This window comes from Zonotrichia albicollis, chromosome 5 (genome assembly GCF_047830755.1).
Source record: "Zonotrichia albicollis isolate bZonAlb1 chromosome 5, bZonAlb1.hap1, whole genome shotgun sequence".
NCBI classification, from domain to species: domain Eukaryota; kingdom Metazoa; phylum Chordata; class Aves; order Passeriformes; family Passerellidae; genus Zonotrichia; species Zonotrichia albicollis.
The window spans coordinates 65,245,164-65,264,189 of NC_133823.1; the positions used below are offsets into that span (position 1 = coordinate 65,245,164).

At 55.5% G+C, this 19,026-nt stretch overlaps 2 protein-coding genes across 8 annotated transcripts in view; both read left to right on the forward strand.

The window, feature by feature from the left end:
• The first annotated feature begins 274 nt into the window (after window positions 1–274).
• FGF5 (fibroblast growth factor 5) lies at window positions 275–7,416 on the forward strand. Of its 4 annotated transcripts, none has more exons than XR_012580557.1 (4): window positions 275–743; window positions 2,851–2,954; window positions 5,803–6,525; window positions 6,995–7,416. XR_012580557.1 is itself a non-coding variant. In XM_074541968.1 (3 exons), the coding sequence occupies exons 1-3, from the start codon at window positions 467–469 to the stop codon at window positions 6,139–6,141; spliced, it is 720 nt and encodes a 239-aa protein (XP_074398069.1). In that variant the 5' UTR covers window positions 275–466; the 3' UTR covers window positions 6,142–7,416. The 4 variants fall into 4 exon arrangements, 2 of the variants coding, with proteins under 2 accessions (XP_074398069.1, XP_074398070.1); XR_012580558.1 differs by having other exon boundaries at window positions 5,803–6,325; XM_074541968.1 differs by having other exon boundaries at window positions 5,803–7,416.
• Window positions 7,417–13,278: 5,862 nt separating this feature from the next.
• The window catches only part of LOC113459109 (ALF transcription elongation factor 1), a 107,655-nt gene continuing 101,907 nt past the window's right edge, over window positions 13,279–19,026 (forward strand). The window contains exons 1-4 of one of the 4 annotated variants that reach the window (XM_074541970.1): window positions 13,279–14,144; window positions 14,422–14,499; window positions 14,614–14,716; window positions 17,169–17,259. The gene's annotated coding sequence lies outside the window, so the exon portion shown is untranslated. Of the gene's footprint in view, window positions 14,145–14,421; window positions 14,500–14,613; window positions 14,717–14,827; window positions 15,004–15,056; window positions 15,602–17,168; window positions 17,260–19,026 lie in introns of those variants that run through there. The other 3 variants (XR_012580560.1, XR_012580561.1, XR_012580559.1) reach the window with 3 other exon arrangements.

Genomic DNA, 19,026 nt, shown 5'->3' on the forward strand with positions numbered 1-19,026 from the left:
CTGCAGGCCCTGAGATGCCATTGGGGGGTCGTGATGGGCCCCCCCAGTTATCCCCGAGGGCCGAGCGGGGTCCCGTGAGTGAGGGAGAGCGGCTTTGAGGTTTGGGGGCTGCCCCGAGCCCCCTGCCCGCGGCTGGGCTGGCCGTGCAGCTGCCGTGTCACCCCCCGAACCCCGGGCAGGGGGCTGCAACCCGAGCCTGTCCCCAGGGTCCTGCAGCCCCGCGGCCTCGTCCCGGCCAGGAGGACAAGTTAATTCCCAGAGAGATGCACCCCGAGCCCCGCATCTGCCGCGGGCACGGGGGATGGGGGGGCGCGTGGGGCCGGGCACAGGTGCGGGGCCGCCGCCCGGTTATAAATAGCGGGGAGGGGCGGCCCGGCTCCCCCCGTGCTCGGTCCCCCCCTCCAGGGCTCGGAGCGGAGCGGGATGCGGCGCCCTGCCTCCCTCCCTCCTCCCGCCCGCCGGCAGCATGAGCCCGTCCTTCCTCCTCCTCCTCCTCCTCCTCGCCTTGCCCGCCCGCGCCCGGCGAGAGCAGGTGCCCGGCGGGGCGCAGCGGGGCCGCAACGCCCCCGCGTCTTCCTCCTCCTCCTCCTCTTCCTCCTCCCCGGCGGCGGGGCCGAGCCGCTTCCCGCGGAGCCGCCCGGATCGGCGGCGGGGCCGGCTGTACTGCCGGGTGGGCATCGGCTTCCACCTCCAGCTGCACCCCGACGGCCGCGTGGACGGCGCCCACGACGCGAGTCCGCTCAGTGAGTGGGGAACGGGAGCTCTGGGGGGGGGGGCTGCTGGGGCTCAGCATCCCCGTCCTTGCGGGCTTCCCATCCCCGCGAGGTTATCGGAGCCCCTCGCTCCTGTCGCCCTCGCCTGGGGTGAGCTGCAGCCCCAGCGGGCCCGGGAAGGGGCGTTTGGGGTGCTGGGGGGGCTGTGCTCTGTGGGATACGTGGGAGATGCCTGTGTTCCTCAGGGAAGTGCCACCCGGGGGTTTGCCCAGCCCGAGGGGATGGTGTGAGAGCCTGAGGGCTGCACTGCCACTCCAGGCACCTGGGGGAGAAGGAGATGCTGCCCCTTTTCGGTCCTTTCCCAGTGGGACTTTTCCATCCCTCTCACTGCATTCTCATTCTCCCAGCACAGCGATAGGATATATTCAGTTTAAAAATAGGACTGAGGCTGACGTTCCCCTGAGAGAAAGCTGTGCTAACTCACGGCTTATCCTCTGGTCGGAGTTGCCATGATATCCTGCTGGAGGGAATGAAATGGCAGGTGGGGATGAAAAATCCCTCCAGGAGCCCGGGGGCTCGGGCCCGAGGTGACCCTGGCAGTGGCTCAGCTGTCGAGAGCACTCACGCAGCAGCCACCACATCTGCCCAGGACCGAAGGATTTGGGGCCCAGACTGCTCTGGCTCCAGGAGGGAGAGCAGCCCCTGGGCAGGAATGCCGGGAGCCCAGGAGCCCTGCTCAGTGTTTGGTGGGCACAGCAGGACACACGGCCTGGAGGGGTTTAGGGGATGGATAGGAAAAGGGGCCCCCACTCCATGGCTGTTTGGGGAGACACGCGTTTGGAAGGGCTGGCAGAGGTTTGGTGCTACAGCTGTCCTGCAGAGACCTGAATTATGTGCAGTTCCTTCCTCCTTAAGCTGAGCTATCCCCCCCGGAAAGGCCACAGGGACACCAGCTCCGCACGTGGGAGCAGAGCCAGCCCCAGCCGGTGACAGGGGGGCAGTGCCGAGCTGTGGCACTCACGAGGCCCTCGGGAGGAAGAGGATGATGGCTTTTGGCAGGGAAACCCGGCCTTTGGCCTCTGGGAAATGGGGCTTGACCCCGGGCAACCCCAACAAACAGGAGCGTGTCTGCCATGGCAGCAGGGCCACTCCGAAAGGGCAGGAGGGTTTGGGGTGCCCTTGGGGACAGGCAGGTGTTTGACAAGGGACTTGCCCTGTTCCAGTGGGGCTGCTGAGCCCCGTGGCCTGTGGCATGAGGGGTGTGGCAGCTTGTAACCCCCACAAAGTGCCCCAGGCCCTTGGTGCTGGGACTAGGGTGCCTCAGGGGGATGTGCTTCCTCCTTAAAATAAACGTGGGAAGCCGTGATCCGACACCCAGCCTTGGGGGATTTAGCGTGGCCTCGCGGCGGCTCCCGGCACCACGTTAATCCCACAGCCCTGTGGGGCCGGACGAGATGCTCTGCGGGCTCTTCCCTCTGGGGCCGCGGCCACGGAGCCCCTGGGGCTGCAGCGGGGCAGCAGTGCCGGCTCCTCGGGGTGCCAGGGGTGCTCTGGGGACGTGCTGGTGCCCCCCAGCTGGCAGGGCTTGGGGGGCACCCGGCCCTGTGCCCGAGTTACCCCGCACCACCTGGGGAGGTGCCGTGTGGGTGCTGCTGCTGAGGGATGCTCGGAGGCTGCATTTCCTGTGTCAGATGAGCTGCAGGTCCTGCGTGCCCCATCAGGGGCCAGAGCCCCTATCACGCTCAGAAAAGTCGCATTGTTTCCATGGCTGGGCTGTGAGGGTGCCTCCAGTCCCAGCTGGCTTGTGGGACCCAGACTTCCCGAGTGCGGTGTCCATGGCACGGGCAGCTCTGATCCCAGCAGGCTGGTGTAGGTGGTTTCCCCAGGGGTGAACTTGTTCTACCACAGCCCAGCCAGGAATTGTGCCCCAAAATGGAGCTTTAAAAAACCCTCCAACCAGCCCGTATCCATCCCAGAGTAGATGGAGCAGGAGCTGGGTGGAGCCAGGCAGCTGAGGAAGGAGCAGGGACGTGGGAGAGGAAATGCAAACCTGTCAGACTAAGTTGTATTTATTTTTTTCTCTGTCACGCCGATGTGAAAAGAACTGTGATTTATTCTGGGATTTCTGTCATCCTAGGTATTTTGGAAATATTTGCTGTGTCTCAGGGGATTGTAGGAATACGAGGAGTTTTCAGCAACAAATTTTTAGCGATGTCAAAAAAAGGAAAACTCCATGCAAGTGTAAGTAAACTAAGTAAACCCCCCCCCCCCCCCCCCCCCAGTATGTGTGGTGCATTTTTAAAGGCTCTGTGACACCTCCCAAGCGCCACCAGACACCGAGGGGACAGGTGGAGCCGCAGCCCCCCGAGCCCACCTTCCTGCTCGGGGCTTTACCGTGTGCGGAGCGCGCCCGGCGCGGTGTGCATCAGCAGAGCCGGCTCCCCGAGCGCGGCCGGGTTATTTTTAGCTGCCGCAGATCGCGCAGAAGGGTTTGGCCAAATGTCTCCTCCCGGCGGGCAGCACGCGTGGCGCCGGCAGCGCCGCGGCTCGGGCTGGCTCTGCCCTTGGCTGCAGGGAATTGGGGCAGGTGAGGGCCGGGCTGCGGCCAGGGTGGGAGAATCCCGGTCACCTTTCTCTGCAGGGTGTTGGCCTGGAGGCTGAGGTCTCCTGCAGGTCTCATGATGCTTTTCCCAGCTCTCTGTGTCGGAGGAATCCATAAGCTGATTTCGCTGCTGGTTCCAGCCTCGGGATGCTGCTTCCCTGTTTCTTGCTGTCAGCTCCAGGGACGGTTTAGGCAAACACAGTGAGCCTCTGTGCTTGCACCCAAGTGGGTGCCTCTGAAAGGTGTGTGTACATGTTAGGGGCATTTGCAAGGCAGCATTTCATCCCTGAGGGTGCTTCCCAGGGAGCCCGGCCAGGGCTGGGGAAAAGGGTGTTACCCACCCCGCAGCTCTGAGACAAACCTCCCGGTGCCAGGGCGGATGTCACGGACGTGCCTGCGCTGCCCGAGGCCTCAGATCACCTCCAGAGGGATTTCTGAACTCACTTCTCTCTCCCGTAAGCCTTTCTGGTGTGTTGCTCCTACAGCCTACTGATGCTTAGGTGAGCCTGTGCTTGCTTCTTTTAAGAAATCGCCTAGGAGCATGAATGGGATCTAAGGGAGAAGGGGAATGGTTTTATGGAGGAAAAAACATGAGGTAAGAGCAGAGGGGCAGAGCGGGAGGAGAGGGAAAGGATTGAGAGGAGATTGCTGGACCCTCCAGAGCCTTCTCCTCTGGATAAGAGGCGTACAATGGGCCTCTTATCTGAGCTGCAGCCTTGATTTACGCCCTGGCACAGGCAGAAATTAAATCAAGCCTCGTTGGGGCACGGTTAATTGTTGACACACAAAGGGCAGGGCCGGAGAGGGACCTCGGTCGGAGGGTCAGGGCAGGGGTGAGGACATGTGGTGCCCCGCTCGGGTGAGAGCTGCAGAATTGTAGAAACTTGACCCAAATGTCTCAAGATTGCTGGGCTGAACAATGCCAATAATGCAAACCCAGCATCTGTTGTTCTTTGCTGTGCTGGCAGGACGGGGGTTATTTCATGGCCTAATGAGTGCTGAGCAGCACAAAGCACGTCCTGTGCCCGTCACTCAGGGCAGAGCCTTGATATGGGAGTCAGGCTGGGGGCTCCACACTGACCTGCAGGCAAAACTCATTCCTGCAGGAATCTGGGCTCCTCCAAAACTCGCTCTCGGGCTCTGCTCCATCCCAGCTCGGTGTTTCATAGGCGCTCTCCTCCTCCTCCTCTTTCTTTTCTTTTCTTTTTTTTTTTTTTCATGCCAGCTTAATTAAATTACCGAGTGGTTCATTTTTAGAGGCGCCAGCTTCGGAAGATGACAGATATCCCAGCAATTATCAGTTGTGTGCACAGATGGCTTTTTCCTCGTTGGTAAACCCTCGCTCTCCTGTTTGGCCATTTTTAGCACTGAGAGGGTGGGAGGGGTTGTGTGCCTGTCCAGCATGGACCCTGGGGGGACTTGTCCAGGTAATTCTCCTTTCCCAGGAGCTGCCACCAAGCTGCATTCCTGGCTGGGGCAAATCTCTGCTCAACTGGGTTTGGAAATTTAATCAACTCCAGATCAGCTCTGGAGCTCTGCAGAGCAACTCCAATGCCAGCCATGTGATGTGGCTGCTCCCGCTGCCCTGTGTGGGGAAAAAAGTGGGTTTTCCAGGCTGGAGCACTGCAGTGATGAGCTGAGAAGCCAGGAGGTGGGCAAGTCTGACAGGATCGTGGTGAGGGAGCTGCTGATGCACTTCCCAGGCATGTGGGACATCCTGCCTGAGCACTGGGGCTGCAGGGAGCACCAAGGGTCAGCAAAGCCTTGCTGGGAAAGGTGGAGGCCTGTGCATGGGGCAGACAGCAAGGAAGAGTGTATGGAAGATGGGGAGAGCAGAAATGAGTCACAGAGTTGGTGTCCCTCGGGACCAGCAAGCTGAAGAAGGCCTAAATCCAAGTGCTATGAGGCGAAATGCTGGTGGCAGGCTGTGGGCTCTGTCACTTGTGCTGTAAGGCTCAGCTCCTTGGGTTAAATCTGGGATTTTGAACATTTCCCTTGTGCTTACAAAGCCCTGCTAGGGGTTGGGTCTTGCTCTGGGCGGCCGGTTTGGGAGCTGCAGAGCTCAGCATCTCCTCTATGTCCGTGGTTTGGAGGTGTTGCTGTGGAATGGAGCTGGGGAAGCCCTTGGGGCACCGGGCACGGTGCCCACCACCAGGTTAAAGTCTGGCAGTGCATTTGGGGGAGCTGCCAGGTGCTACAGACGGGGATTCCAGGGCTGTGGGCACACAGGTGCAGTGCTGGGCTCTGCTCTTTGGCTTTGGGATGTTTTTCCCCAGGAAAGCCCAAACCTGGGTGGCAAGCAGCTCCTGGAGTACCTCTACCTGGGGTTTTCCAGTCGGGTGCCCGGTGCTCCGTGTTTCCAGGTGCTCCCTGTTTCCAGCCACTCCCTCGGGCTGGCTTGGGGGGGGCAGCCCAGCCCGGGAGCGCTGGGGCTGGGGCACAGCTGCCCCCCGGCCCTTGCGAGCGGTGTCCCCTGTGTCCCCGCAGGCTCGCTTCACGGTGGACTGCCATTTCCGAGAGCGCTTCCAGGAGAACAGCTACAACACCTACGCCTCGGCCGTGCACCGCAGCCCCCGCTCGGGCCGCCCGTGGTACGTGGCGCTCAACAAGCGCGGCAAGGCCAAGCGCGGCTGCAGCCCCCGCGCCCGGCCCCAGCACGTCTCCACGCACTTCCTGCCCCGCTTCGGGCACCCGCAGCCCCCCGAGCTCGCCTTCACCGTGGCCCTGCCCGACAAGAAGCCGCCGCCCAAGGCCCGGCCCGCCCCGGCCCCGCCGCGCAGGAGCCCCGGCCCCGCCCGCTACCGGCTCAAGTTCCGCTTCGGGTAGGACCGCGCCGGGCGGCTCGGGGGTGAGCCGCGGCGGGGACCCGTGTCCCCCTCCGCGCATGGACACCGGGAGCCTCCCGGGCCGGGATCGGCCTCGTCTCTTCACCGCACGGACCGGGCGGCATCCCCGGAGGCGTGCCAAGGAGAATTCCTGCCGTGAATTCCAGCACTGGACGGGACCTCGGGTGAGCGTTCTGTTGTTGGGACCCTGAGTAGGAAGGTACCTCTACAGCGAACATGTTTTCTTGTTTTCACTAGTGACTCCTTCGACAATCATTTTCACACGAGAGAGATGTTCAGAACCAAGCGGTTTTGTTTGTTTTTCTCGCATCTCCTTCTTGCTGCACTTTTTCCTCCGACCATACCTCAGGCACCGTGCATCCAGGTCTGTCCCTCTCCCTCTCTCGGAAGCCAGCTCTTCCCTTCCACAGGTTAAACCCAGAGACCAAGCCCTGCGAACTCTGCCGCCTTACCTGTGGTGCGGGGCGCTCTCCAGACCCTTTGTTGGCAATAATGGATGTGTGGATGTATTTTGTGGGGGTCGCAGGCCGGGGGACGGTGGCTGCTTGCAGCCCGCCCCTGGCGGTCTCTCCCGTTCTTCCCTGGACAGCTGGAGGAGCGAGTCTCCTCCTGTCCGTCCGAGCACAGATTGGATGCCTGCTTTGAAATACCTCTGCCCCAGTGCCGGGGCATTCCCGCTCCCTGGAGGAGCCCCCCCGCAGGTATCCCCACGGGATAGGGATGCCTGTGGCCCCCAGGTGCCCACCGGTTTTGTCCAACCTTTTTTGCTGCTGATTTATTTTATCACACTCAATACATTTGCAGAGGCAGGAAGCAAGGTTTTTGTTTTCCAGGAGCGTGGCGATGTGGCAATAAGTGCTGGTACAGCTGCTGGTCCTCTGGGGAGTGTTTCCCCCACTCTGGCGGCCCTGATGTGGAATTGTTTCTCCATCGTGATAGTAGCAGTGCACACGGAGTTTGCAGTGGGTGTTTAGCAGCGTTGCTGTTCGTGCAGGCACTGGTAGCATCGAACCTCACCGGTGAAGCCTTAATAGGAGCCCAGGTGGGCTCAGGTTGGCAGACCCCCTCAGGACATGAGCCCTGCCAGCGTCCGGCAGCAATAATCAGCCTCTCCTCCGCATCTGAGTGTGGCTGTGTCCTTTGGGATTGTGGTTCTTTGCCTTTGTCATCCCTCTGGCAGCCCCTGGCCGGACATGTGTGCTCCATGGGACGGGGATGCTGGAATAAAACTGTTCTGTTTCATTTTATAACCCGATTGTGTGATCTCTTGCCTTGTCTGTGCCTGATTCCCTTCTCCTGAAGGGAAAAACAAGCTGTGATGGGGTGGAGCAGAGCTGAAGGAATAGGTGTGCTCCATTTGCTCTGCCCTCCAAACTGTGCCCTGGGGCATCCCAACTCCGGGGCAGGGGTGTCCTGTGCTCCCCTCACTTCCAGCTGGGCTGTCTGGCTGTGCAGGGACAGAATCCCAGTGATTTGTGCTCAGCTCCTCTCCGCGAGCTGATGGAATCGGAGCCTTTGCAGGTGCTAGCCCAGGCAGGTAACGGAGGAGCAAGTGTGCTGGTCTTGGTGCCCCTGCATGCCCTCGGAGGAAACAAGGTATTGATTTCATCTTTTTTTTTTTTCATCTTTTTGGGGGAAAACCCTCGAAAGCTGGTGTTTTGCTGTTGTGGTAATAATTAAAACATAGTCGTGCAATTGAAACAGGGAGCAGGGAGAGCAGGATTGGGGAATCCAGCAGGCACTGCCTATTCCTGTCAGACACTCCTCTTTAAGGGAATTCAAGGGGCTTGCTCAGCACCAGGGGACTTAAGGCCTGAGAATGTGGCCAATATTTATTTTAAATTTAAATTTTTCTTTTTTTTTTTTTGGAGTGTTTTTCCTGTTTGTTTTCCTGTTCAACCATCTCAGAGGTACCACTGCAGTGCTGGAGAGAACTAGCCAGAAACCTGAGAGGACGAAGAGGATTCCTAAGTTCCTTTCCAGGCAATTTCCACCTTCAGAGGAGGTGCAAATCCACATGGAGCTGGGAAGGGCCATGTGAGGAGTGCAGTGAGATGGCACTGCCCCCCAGCTCCCTGGTTTGGAGACATCCATCGACCTTGTGAGAGGAAAAATGCCTTCCCATCCATTTTCACCCTGCAGTCACCCCTACCGGAGGCATATGCCTTGTTCCACATCCCCCCGGAGGATTTGTGTGTGTCCTGCACTCACGAATCCATGGTTTGGAAGGAGCAGCCTTGAGCCATGAGTGAGAGGAAGAGGATTTCCTATGGAGCAGGTGAGGAAAGAAAAATGAACAAATGTCAGAGCTGAAGGGTCCCTTAGGGTGCTTCAGGGATCTCAGGGCTGGAGACCCCCGGGCCGGGCTGGGCTCCGTCAGCAGCAGATCATCGAGGGGCACTGGGGCAGACACAGAGTGTGTGTCCCCCGCCACTGAGGGTCAAATAATTTGGCACAAACACCGTCCGGAGGTGTGAGCTGAGCTGGCAGTGGGGCTGGCTCGGGTGGGCAAAGGCAGCCTCTAGCTGCTCCTGGCCCAGAAAGGTGAAGGAGATCCTGTGCAGGGCTTGTGGAGTAGGATTTGGGCGCTGAGTCGCTCCCAGGGACGATCTGCTCGAACAAGCCGCGTCACAGCGACATCCCACGGCTCCCAGGCGCTGGAATTCGCATCTCCGAGGTGCCAGTGCGCCCTGCTGGGAGCCAGCTCTAGGGGGAGCGGGATGCCCACAGGCAGTGTCGGTGGCAGGGCCGGTCACCTCCAGGTGTGCTCCCGGGGACGAAGGGAGTGAAGCCAGGCGCCTGTTTGGCTGTGGGCGCTGTCACAGGGTACGCGCTCCTCCACCCGGGATGTTTTCTGTTGTTACGGCGTGTCCCCACTCCTTCAACTCGCCTTGGAAAAGCCTTGGGGCTTGTATTGATGCACTCCCTGAAAGTCTCTGGCAAGGGCAGCTCAGGCACAGCTAATGCAGTTTCAGGCTTTAGATTTTTCTTTTTTTTTTTTTTTTTAAGCTGTGCCTTCTCACACTTGTGGCAGGCAGCGTGCGCTTGCTGTGAAAGCTGAGCCTGCCTCGGTAATTCTGGGCTTTGCAGCCATGCATCATCTAGTCCTGTGCCTGGTTCCCTCTGATTTCTGTTCCTGCCCTTGCTTCTCTCTGATTCCCTGGTGCGCACATCTTCAAACACTTACTGGTGTGCTTTCCTGGCCTCTTGAGGAAAATACATTAACAACTACCATAAATAGTAGTTTGGGGGGGACCTTGCTATGAGGAGCTAAAAAACATTTTATAGCACTTAGGTTGTCAGCATAGCTGGTGAACGGTAGAGCCACTGAGTGGCTTCCTTGTCCTGTGTGATTTTTCCCCTTTTTCTGGTGCTGTGAGATGATTATGGCATAATTTACTAGCATGTGTCAAATGTCTTTGGTAGCATTTGTGGGCCAGGAGCACATGTGCTGCATAGTTCAGCCATTGCCATACCTCATGTGCTATCCTGTTTCAAGCTCCTAATTCAGGAAAAACTCACTTTTTTTTTTAATGCCTTTTAAATTAATTTTTTTTATTGTTATGCAGGATTGACTCTTCACAGAATCATAGAATCCTAGAATGGTTTTGCTTGAGAAGAACCTTAAAGTTCATCTCAGTCCATGCCCCTGTCATGAGCAGGGACAACTTCCATGGGACTGGGTTGCTCCTAGTGCTGTCTAATCTAGCCCTGAACATACCCAAGGAAAATAATGGGAGTCTTTTAGTCCACAGCTGGGACACAGGACCACAGGTTGTTAATCCAGGAGAGGTTGCTTGGGTCCAAACAGAGAGGTTTGCTCTTGAAATCCCAGATGGAACTGATCCAAACCAAACCTGGGTTTGAGTTCCATCAGCCAGAGGAGGGAATGAACCCTGGTGCCAGCCATCCTGGGGGTGCCACACAGGTCTTAGCATTTCTCTACTGTCATTTGCTTTGTGTGATTCTCCCTTGATCAGAGAGGGCAGAAGAAGAGGCAGGAGGGGGAGCTCATTTTGTTTCTGTGAACTCCAGGCTTGGGGCAGCTGCAGAGAACTTTGGGTGCAAATAATCCTGCCCAAACACAGTCAGCTTGAACCTCTCTTGGGCACTTTTGGATCCCTCTGTGCCACTCTTCCTCTGATCCTTTAGCTGCGAGGTGTGGGCTCAGAAACACCTGCCCCTACTGGATGCACTTTTACACATATAAATTTAGATTGCTAGGAAAGTAATCAGATCTAATGGAAATGTATTCTGTTTAGAATACACACAGAAAGGTGTTTTGGCAGACTTGTTAACAGTAGGTCTTGCACTTTGTTTCTACTGTTGTTTTTTAATCCTGTTTTTAGGAGGACCACTAAATTAGAATATTAAAAGTGAGGGCGAAAATGTTGCTTTTCATTTTTTATGCTTTGCATTGGGCGTTATGTCAAGTGATTCCACCGAAATATAAACTGAATAATTGACCTTCAGGCCTCTGCAGTTCATTCCTTTACTGTGTTTCAGTGGCTGCAGGCACTAGAAACACCAAATCCCAAAGCATTCCTACATCTGTGACATCAAGTGCAGCATCTTTAAACCCAAGTGCTCAGTGTGGGCTTTCCAGGTGGGTGCAGATGGTCCATCCTGGCAGGGTGTGGGAGCCCCTGGCCCCTCAGGAGTCAGGCCAGGCTGAGGGAAGGAGGAACCTCCCCACAGCTCCAGCTGGGGATGATATTGGCTGCTTGAAACCCTTGGTCCAGAGCTGGGAGAACTGCAAGAAGAGCTTTTCTTCTTTCTGTTCATCACTGGGTGGAATATTAAGGCGATGCTGCACTAATCCCTTTATTTTGTGTTTGTTTTCCCCCTTGGATTTTTACTGTTTAATCCTGTGAGCATTTCCAGTCTTGGCTATGCAGGCTTCTGAAAAAGCCCAGCAGGTAGGCAGGTGTTTGTTTCATAGGTGTTAGGTATCATTTGTATCATAGGTATTTGCCCATGAGTGTTTGTGTCAAATTTGGAGGGGTGTGGGTTTTGTATCTGGGGACAACTCAGGCCATTGGGCCTGAAAGTCATTCCTCAAGTACAGAAACCAAGCAACTTAATTCCAGGTGTTGTGTCCCTAATGTTCCTAATACAGTATAAAGTATCTTTTTAAGAGACTGAGGTGTTTGGTTACCTTTGTGCTGTAGACAGGGGATTTGTTAGGCTGGCAGCAATGTTTTCCCACCTGGAGGTGTCTTACAGTAATCAACACAAACAGTAATTGGCTGTCCTTTTTTTACTCTCTTTTCATTGTAGTTTGGGGAAAACGTTTGGCTTGAATGAATCAAATGTGTTTAAGTGCTTCCTTTCTAGAGGAGTACTCTGTCATTTTCTTATGAATCCTCAAGCAAATGGAGCTAGAATCTGAGAAATGGATTTGCCTGGGATTCCTGCAGTTCATGGTTTGCTGGGTAAGGGTTCTTTTGGCCGAGATAGCTCTGAGTAAAGTGTGAACTCCAGCTAAGATAAGATAAATAGTTACTAAAGAGAAACAGTTTCAAAATAATTGTTGGGGTTTTTTTAATTTTTGGCCAATTGTGCCTCAGGTAGGGACACTCCAATGACTGTGCCTTGTTGCAGCTCCCTCCACCACAGATGGGCCACAGGAACATGCACCCTGAAAGCGCTGGATTTGGGGTGTTGTGTATGCATGGGAGGCTCAAGGGCTGCACTTGCTTTGACTTGACAGCTGAATTATGTGTTCTTTTCCTCTGCTCATTTGTTCCTGTAGCCTTTTCCTCTTTTTCCTGCCATTCCCTGCAGTTTTGCTCTTGTTGCCACCAAGAAACTTCATGCCTATTTCCACTGTGCTTTCCAGCTGCTGGCTTGGGGCTTGCTCTTGTGCAGCACACGTGGGTCCCACAGCCTGCTCCTTGCTCCTGTCTGGTCCCTGGCCTCTGTGCTTTGGCCCTGGTGTCAGGGAGGGAGGTGCCAGGCTGTTTGCTTCGTGCACAGGGATGGAAGCACTTGGAGCATCTTTCATTACTTGTCACACCTGGCTTAGGCTTTTGTGGGGCTTTTGTTTTGTTTTTCTAGAGAAAATCAAAGCAGTAGGCTTAGCACACGAAAGATCAAAGAGGTTTTACCTCTAGAAGCTGGGGAGAGTGGTCTAATCTTTCCTCCTACAAGCTTGTAGAGTTTTTCCTTCCTTTTTCAATGCCTGCTCTGTTGGGTGTCCCAGGGAGGGCTGGGTTCCTCACAAAGGGTTTCAGGAATTGGTGTTGTTTGGCACAACTGCTTTGGTGATGGGTCAGAGAGGGAGAGGAAAATTCACTTTTTCTTATCTTGAGTTTTCCCTTCCTGGCACACGGGAGTAGCTCGGTGCTGGCACGGTTCTCTGAGAAACAGCAAGGTTTGAGAGGTTTGACCCTTAAGAGCTGTGTCTCAATGGCAAAGATTTGGTCCGACAGACAAGGGGAAAAAGAAACTTTGGTTATTCATGGAAAATCTTCTGTTATTCCTTGTAGTTCTGTTGCATCATTTTGTATGAAATACTGTCTGCTATTTTTCTAACAGAATGTGCTTGGAATTTAGATTAAGGATGAGGAGTTGGGTCTGTTCCCTACAAAGTCCTGGGAGGCCTGAAGGCCTTGGGGAGGTGGCTGCTCTCAGCAGAGGTTATTGGAACAGAATCAGGGTGATAGATGCTGTATTTTGTTGCATCCTGAGGTTTTATGAGTCCCCTTGACGCTTTCCCTGGGATGTGTCTGTGGTGGAAGGTGATGCTGCACCACAGGGAACTGAAGGTAAACCTGCCCCTCCATGGGCACTGCTGCCCTTGGTGTCTCTGCTGTGCCACAAGACCGAGGCACTTTGCTGCTGTCACTGCCACCCCCCGGGGCTGTGCCCTCATGCCAGCCCCACCCAGGAGCTCCAGGGGTGCCTGTGTGCTCTGTTGGGAGCGTTTGCTGGGAATGTGCCTCATCCCTGGCAGTGTCCCTTTGTCCCTGGGCTGCCAGCCAGAGCTTTGGGCTGCTCAATCCAGGGCTGGATTGCCCGGGGCACTGAGAGGGAGCACAGGGAGGGTGACAGAGAGGGGCTGGCAGAGCCCAGCTGGCAGCCTGTGCTGGTGCTGCAGGTGGGCTGTGGGCACTGTAGGGAGTGAATGTCCCTTCCCTTATCAGCCCTGCAGATCCCAGGGGCTCCTAGAGCGGGATTTTATTCCTTACTCCCTTTGTGGAAATTCAATCTCCCAATTGCCATGAGCAATTCTTTATTTTTTCCTGGAGAAAACCACACGGCAGAGACAGCTTACGCAGGAGCCCAGGGCTGTGTTTGGAGCAGGGAGTGCTGAGAGCTGCGTGCCTTGCTGTGCCCCTGCAGCTACAGCCGGGACAAACACACCGCGCCAAGTCCCGTTTCCCAGCACTCCCACCTGGAGAAGCCTTTCCTGGGAGACGGCGAGCAGGCATTTATTTCCAAGCGCAGACGAGCACTATTTCAGTTTATCCCCTGCCGTTTCCGAGCCCCTGACCCCGCTGTTTCCCCGCTCGGACCGAACCGGGCCGCGCCTCGCTGCTGCTGCCGCCTGCCGGCAGTGCTGCGCCACTGCACCCTGAGCGGCGCATGCGCACTGCCTCGCGGGGCGCAGTGGGGCCACCTGCCGGCTGCCATGCGGTACTGCAGCGGCAGGGTGCGGATACGCACTGACCGAGGAGCTGTGTGTGAGGGCAAATCGGAGCATGCGCAGTGCAGAACTGACGCCCCGCATCACGTGGTGTCTAAGGGCAAAAGACCACCCCTCTGACGCGCATGCGCCATTGCGTTCCTGCGTGCAGGGCTGCCGCCTTGTGGGGAGCGGCTCGTACTGCAGAGCGGCGGGCGGCGGCCCCGCCCATGTGGGACGGCGGTACCGGGAGAGCCCGGGCCTGGAGCTGCCCTGCCCGGGACCTGCAGTCTCCGGGCTCCGTGGGATGATGGAGCAGCCGAGCGGGTGTTGAGGCCGCAGCCGCGGTGAAGGTGAGCGGGGAGCGAGAAGAGCCCTGTGGGGAGCAGGCGGCGGGGCCGTGATGGGGGCGGCGCTGTGAGGGAGCGGCTTGGGGCTGCCGACAGAGCTTGGGTTCGTTGGGTTTGTTTTATTAGTATAAACGAGCTTGGGTTTGTTTTATTGCTATGAACGCGGAAAACAGGGATTGGGGGGGGTATAAAAGCACTGCGGGTGTTCGGGCAGGTGAACCAGGGCTCAGGGCACGGAGTCGCTTTCCTGAGCTCCTCAAGTTCCTCTTCCCTCTCTCAGGAGCAGTCGTGAGGAGTTTCCCGTTTGGAGCTGGGCTTCAGAGGGAAAGAACCCGAGATTGGTGCTCCTAACAGAACTGTAAGTGTATGAAGCTTGCTGCTGTAAGCAGACAGTAACTCCCAGGGATACTTTAACTATTAAAAATGTGACTTTTATTTTGTTTGTGCACCAACCACTTGGCTTTCCCTGCAGGGTTCACCGAATTGGAATTCTGAGGCTCCTGGTGGCTGCAGCGTCTGGCAGGTAGAAAACATCACTGTGTGTCTGACCTGGCTTTGGATGTGCATTTCCAGAGGTACTCAGAGTGGGAAAAGGGCAGCAGGGTGGTGGGAAGGGCTTTGTCCCATGTCTGGACAGCCTCATGGCAGGGATGTTTTCAAAATATCCCTTGTCTTTGCTTTCCCAGCTCAGGGTGTTCACTGAATGGGGTGTGGAGTGAGGAAGTCTCTGTTAGGATTGTGGGAGACAGAGACAAATCAACTCCAGTAGGCTGAGGACCATCTCCTGTAATTTACAGAATACTTAATCCAATTGTGACCCAAGCCTGTGGTGGTGATTCTAAATAAGAGTTGGACTTATCCTTCTCAGGGTCACTGGGAAGCATGGGACAAGAACTGACCCATAACTTCTTGCAGGCTCTAGCAGGGAGAGGAGCAGCAACCTGTGCTTGGAAGAGTACCCATGAGTACCTGTGAGGTGATGATCTACAGTTTTGAAGTGAATCTGGACAGGAAACCATGTTTTTTGAAGGAACACCTCAGGTAGAATGTGTGAGAAGGATTATTTGACGAGAGAAACCTTGGCAGCAAGAAAAATGGCTGGGTTGCTTTCTGCAGAGCTGCATCAGTTTCCTCAGTTCCAAGAGAGGATCGCCCTGTGTTCTTGGCTTGTCAAGAGCTTTCATTTTGCCCCAGGAAGAGCATTGTGGTTTTGGTGCTGTGTTCAGCTTGAACAGTGCCTCTGGTCCCTTTTTAAGGGAGAAGCCAGAGCTTGGATTTCTCTCTCTTTGCTGCTGAAGGAAAGCCCTGAAGGTGCCTGCAAAGACACAGTGGGTGGTCTGGGAGGCAGGAATGGTTGTGAAATTTTGGTTTTGGCTGGGACACTGAGCAGGTATGCCCTGCTCACCTCCTTCATCTCCTGTGGCTGTCCTGCTTGAAATAAAAGTGTCATTCCCCTCGGTCCCTCCATAATTCCAGGGACATTGTTTATCCTGCTGTGGCTGGCTACTGGGCAGAGCAGATGCTGCCTCACGTGTGCTCCTGCCTGTCCTGTGCTCCCCAAAATCTCTGCCCGGGGCAGTTCAAGCAATGCTCATGCAGGTGCTGGCCTCGGGCTGTTCTCCTGAGCTCTGCCTTTCCATACTTGTTGCTGTGTGTGCTTTTCACAGACGGTGACTTTGCCCTGACAATTCTGCACTCTGCAGTCGCAACTTTATTTCACTTCTTTTGTATTTCCCCCTGCTTTCTTCATCTTGCCCTTTTCCCGCTGTTTCACTGCTCTCTACATCTGCAAATTTTGAGCTGTGTGCTTTCCTAGCCTCTTAATGAAAATAAATTAATAAATACGGGAGCAGGAGACTTTTTTGGGAGTGAGGGGGGCGTGGCTAAAAACCCTTTTTTAAGCGTTACTTTGTCGACATGCTTTACGAGCCGTAGAGCCTAGGATAAAATCCTATTGCAAGCTGCGAGTTTAGGCACAAACTGATTTTTAAAAATAAATTTTCGAAATGCTAATAGTAACCCCATAGAAGCGCAGAACTCCCTCCCGCCGGCCCGGCCCCGCCCACACCCGCCCCGAGGCCCCGCCCATACCCGCCCCGAGGCCCCGCCCACACCCGCCCCGAGGCCCCGCCCACACCCGCCCCGAGGCCCCGCCCACACCCGCCCCGAGGCCCCGCCCACACCCGCCCCGAGGCCCCGCCCACACCCGCCCCGAGGCCCCGCCCACACCCGCCCCGAGGCCCCGCCCACACCCGCCCCGAGGCCCCGCCCCTCGCGGCCGGCACCGCCCATGCGTCTCGCCGGCCCGCCCTCCTGTGTGAGGGGCGGGGTCTGGCGCTGCTGTCCAATCAGCGTGGCGAGCGGCGCGCTGGCGTGGCCAATGGCGAGGCAGGGCGGCAAGCTTGTGCGCCGGTAGCGGAAGGCGCGCGGTCTTTCCGGTGGGGCTGCGCGGCCGCGGCCGCGGCCCGGCCGGGCTCCGCTGGGGATGGAGCCTCGTAACGCGTCCGTGCTCCCGGCCCGCAGCGCCACCGCCGCTGGATGTGCGCGGGAGAGGGCCCAGGGTGAGCGCCGGGAGGCTGCGGTGCGACCGTGAGGCCCCGCGGTCTCTGGGCCTTGGCCTGGTGGTGGCTGCGTGTCCCTGCGCGGGTCGGGCAGTGCCCAGGAGTTAAACTGTGTGTTGTCTGTCAAATAACATATTATATCTGTTCAAGTTCGATTGGCGTACTGAAATTTGGATGTTCTTGCCTACATGGGCATGTGAAATAAGCCCTCAGAGTGTTTGGGGTGCATAGCAGAAAAGGCACAGTAGTAAAAGTTATTTTTGGAGAAACAGGTGTTGTATTGTAGGTTTGAGGAAGTGCCAAGTCTCGAAGAGTGGCTTAAGGTTTGTACAAGCTTACAAGAACAGGGTGATAGGAGGCTCCAATAGGCTGAGGATTCTCTATTTATACTCATAAAACCCTTAACCCCACAGTGAACAGGAAACCCGTGTAAAACCGTTCTGAGTTGTACGTTTTTTTCCTCAAGGTCACTGGGAAGCATGGGACAAGACCTGAACGACAACTTCTTGCAAGGCCCAGCAGGGAGAGGAGTAGCAAGTTGTGCTGGAAGAGTTCCTGTGAGTACCTGTGACGTGATAAATGTAATAGCTTCATACTTAATCTGAAAAACAAAACCTGCTGTTTTAAAGGAAAACCTCAGGTGGAGCGTTGTGAGAAAGATTGTTTGATGAGAGATTTCTTGACAGTGAGAAATATGTTGTTAGGATTATTTTGTATAACTTTTGCTTGAAATAGGAGTGTTATTCCTCTCCATCCCTTCCATTTTCTGGGATTATTTTTTATTATATTATGGCTGGGTAATGGGCAGAGGAAATACTGTCTCCAGCATGGTTCCACAGCAGATGTAAGCAAGGTTTTGCATGAGCTTTAAAGGGGTCACAATTTCTGCTGCCTGGCAAATGTCCTGGGTGCTGTTCTACTTGGGATTTTCAGGGAGAAATGTGACACAAAAGGTTAAATCTGTGTTGAGAGAGGATGGAATGTGCTGGGATGGCTTAGCCTGAAAAAGGAAGCACTCCTTGGCTTATACCACATATTTAACGTAATGTTAGAAAAAAGGTACAATAGCCACTGGCAGCTGTGCCCCGCGACTCCCTCGGTTCCCTCTCTGGCCCGAGTTGTGTGATCTCCTTGGAAAGGAGCTGCAATTCCCTCCTTCTCCAGCGAGGGTCACTCCAGAGCTGTTCCATCCCGGGAGGGGCTCTCAGTGCGTGCTGCAGATGGTTCTGCTGTACCGATTTACTGTTATGGCCTGGAAAAGCCTTTTTCTAGAACCCCTAGTACTTCAGAAGGTTTTTGGGGTTTTTTTTCCCGTTTATTTTTTTTCCACTGCTTTGGTTCACGTCTGCGATCTGTGGTGTTCCCTGCTATCGGTTAGTGTGTCTTTTTAGTGCTGTCATGGAGATGGTCCAGACTCTGGTTCTCCTGCAGTGTGCTGGTTTACACGAGACCCCAAAGTGCTTCCTTAAAGCGCTTCAAAGGACTTTCAGCTGGTGGGTCAGAAGTTGCTGTTGGCTGCCATCACAAAGACACACAGAGGACACTCTTGGTTTTCCCTGTTGTGTGCCTAGTGAGCCAGCAGGGAGCAGGTGTTCCCTGTGGAGCTGTGGGGTTTTCAGCCTGGCCAGTGCCTCTGTATCAGCAGCAGGGCTGCACCTGCAAGCCAGAGCCAGTGCGTGGCCAGAGGAGCTCGGCAGGCAGACAGGTCCTAACTTCTTTACACAGGTGTGTGTTTACCCTGTCTAGCCCTAACCTCTGCTCTGGTATGCATTACATATTGCTGGTTTATCCAAGGTGATAAGCACTGCTGTTGACAAAAGCCTTGGGAAATTATGCAATAGTCAGGAACTCCTCCTTTATGTCCCAGAGCAAGTCCCTCAGCCACTGTGCTGATCTTTGGGATGGGCTTGCTGGGACAGGCCAGAGAGGACGACCCCATCCTCCCTGGTGTGTCTGAGCGCCCTGCAAGCTTGGATGTGTAGGCTTCCATGGCAGTTGGAGCAAGTTCTGGCTGTGGTTCTGGGGGCACTAGTGCAGCCATCAAAAGTGTTTAGACACTTCCAATAACAGGTGGAATCTGTTGGTGGAAATTAGGGAGATTAGTAAGATGAGGATTTGTTCTTTCTCTGCTGTTCCACTGGAGGGGAGGGGGGAGAAGGTTTCCACCAGTAAAACCAAGCCCAATTTTGTTTCAAATGGTAGGACAGGCTAAAGCAGGTCTGAAGTTCATTGTAGCTTTTGTTTGTGTTTATCAGCTGTTACTTACAAAAGACCAATTAGTATAATTATTGCTTCCCTCCCTCCCTGAGATCCATCTCCTTAAG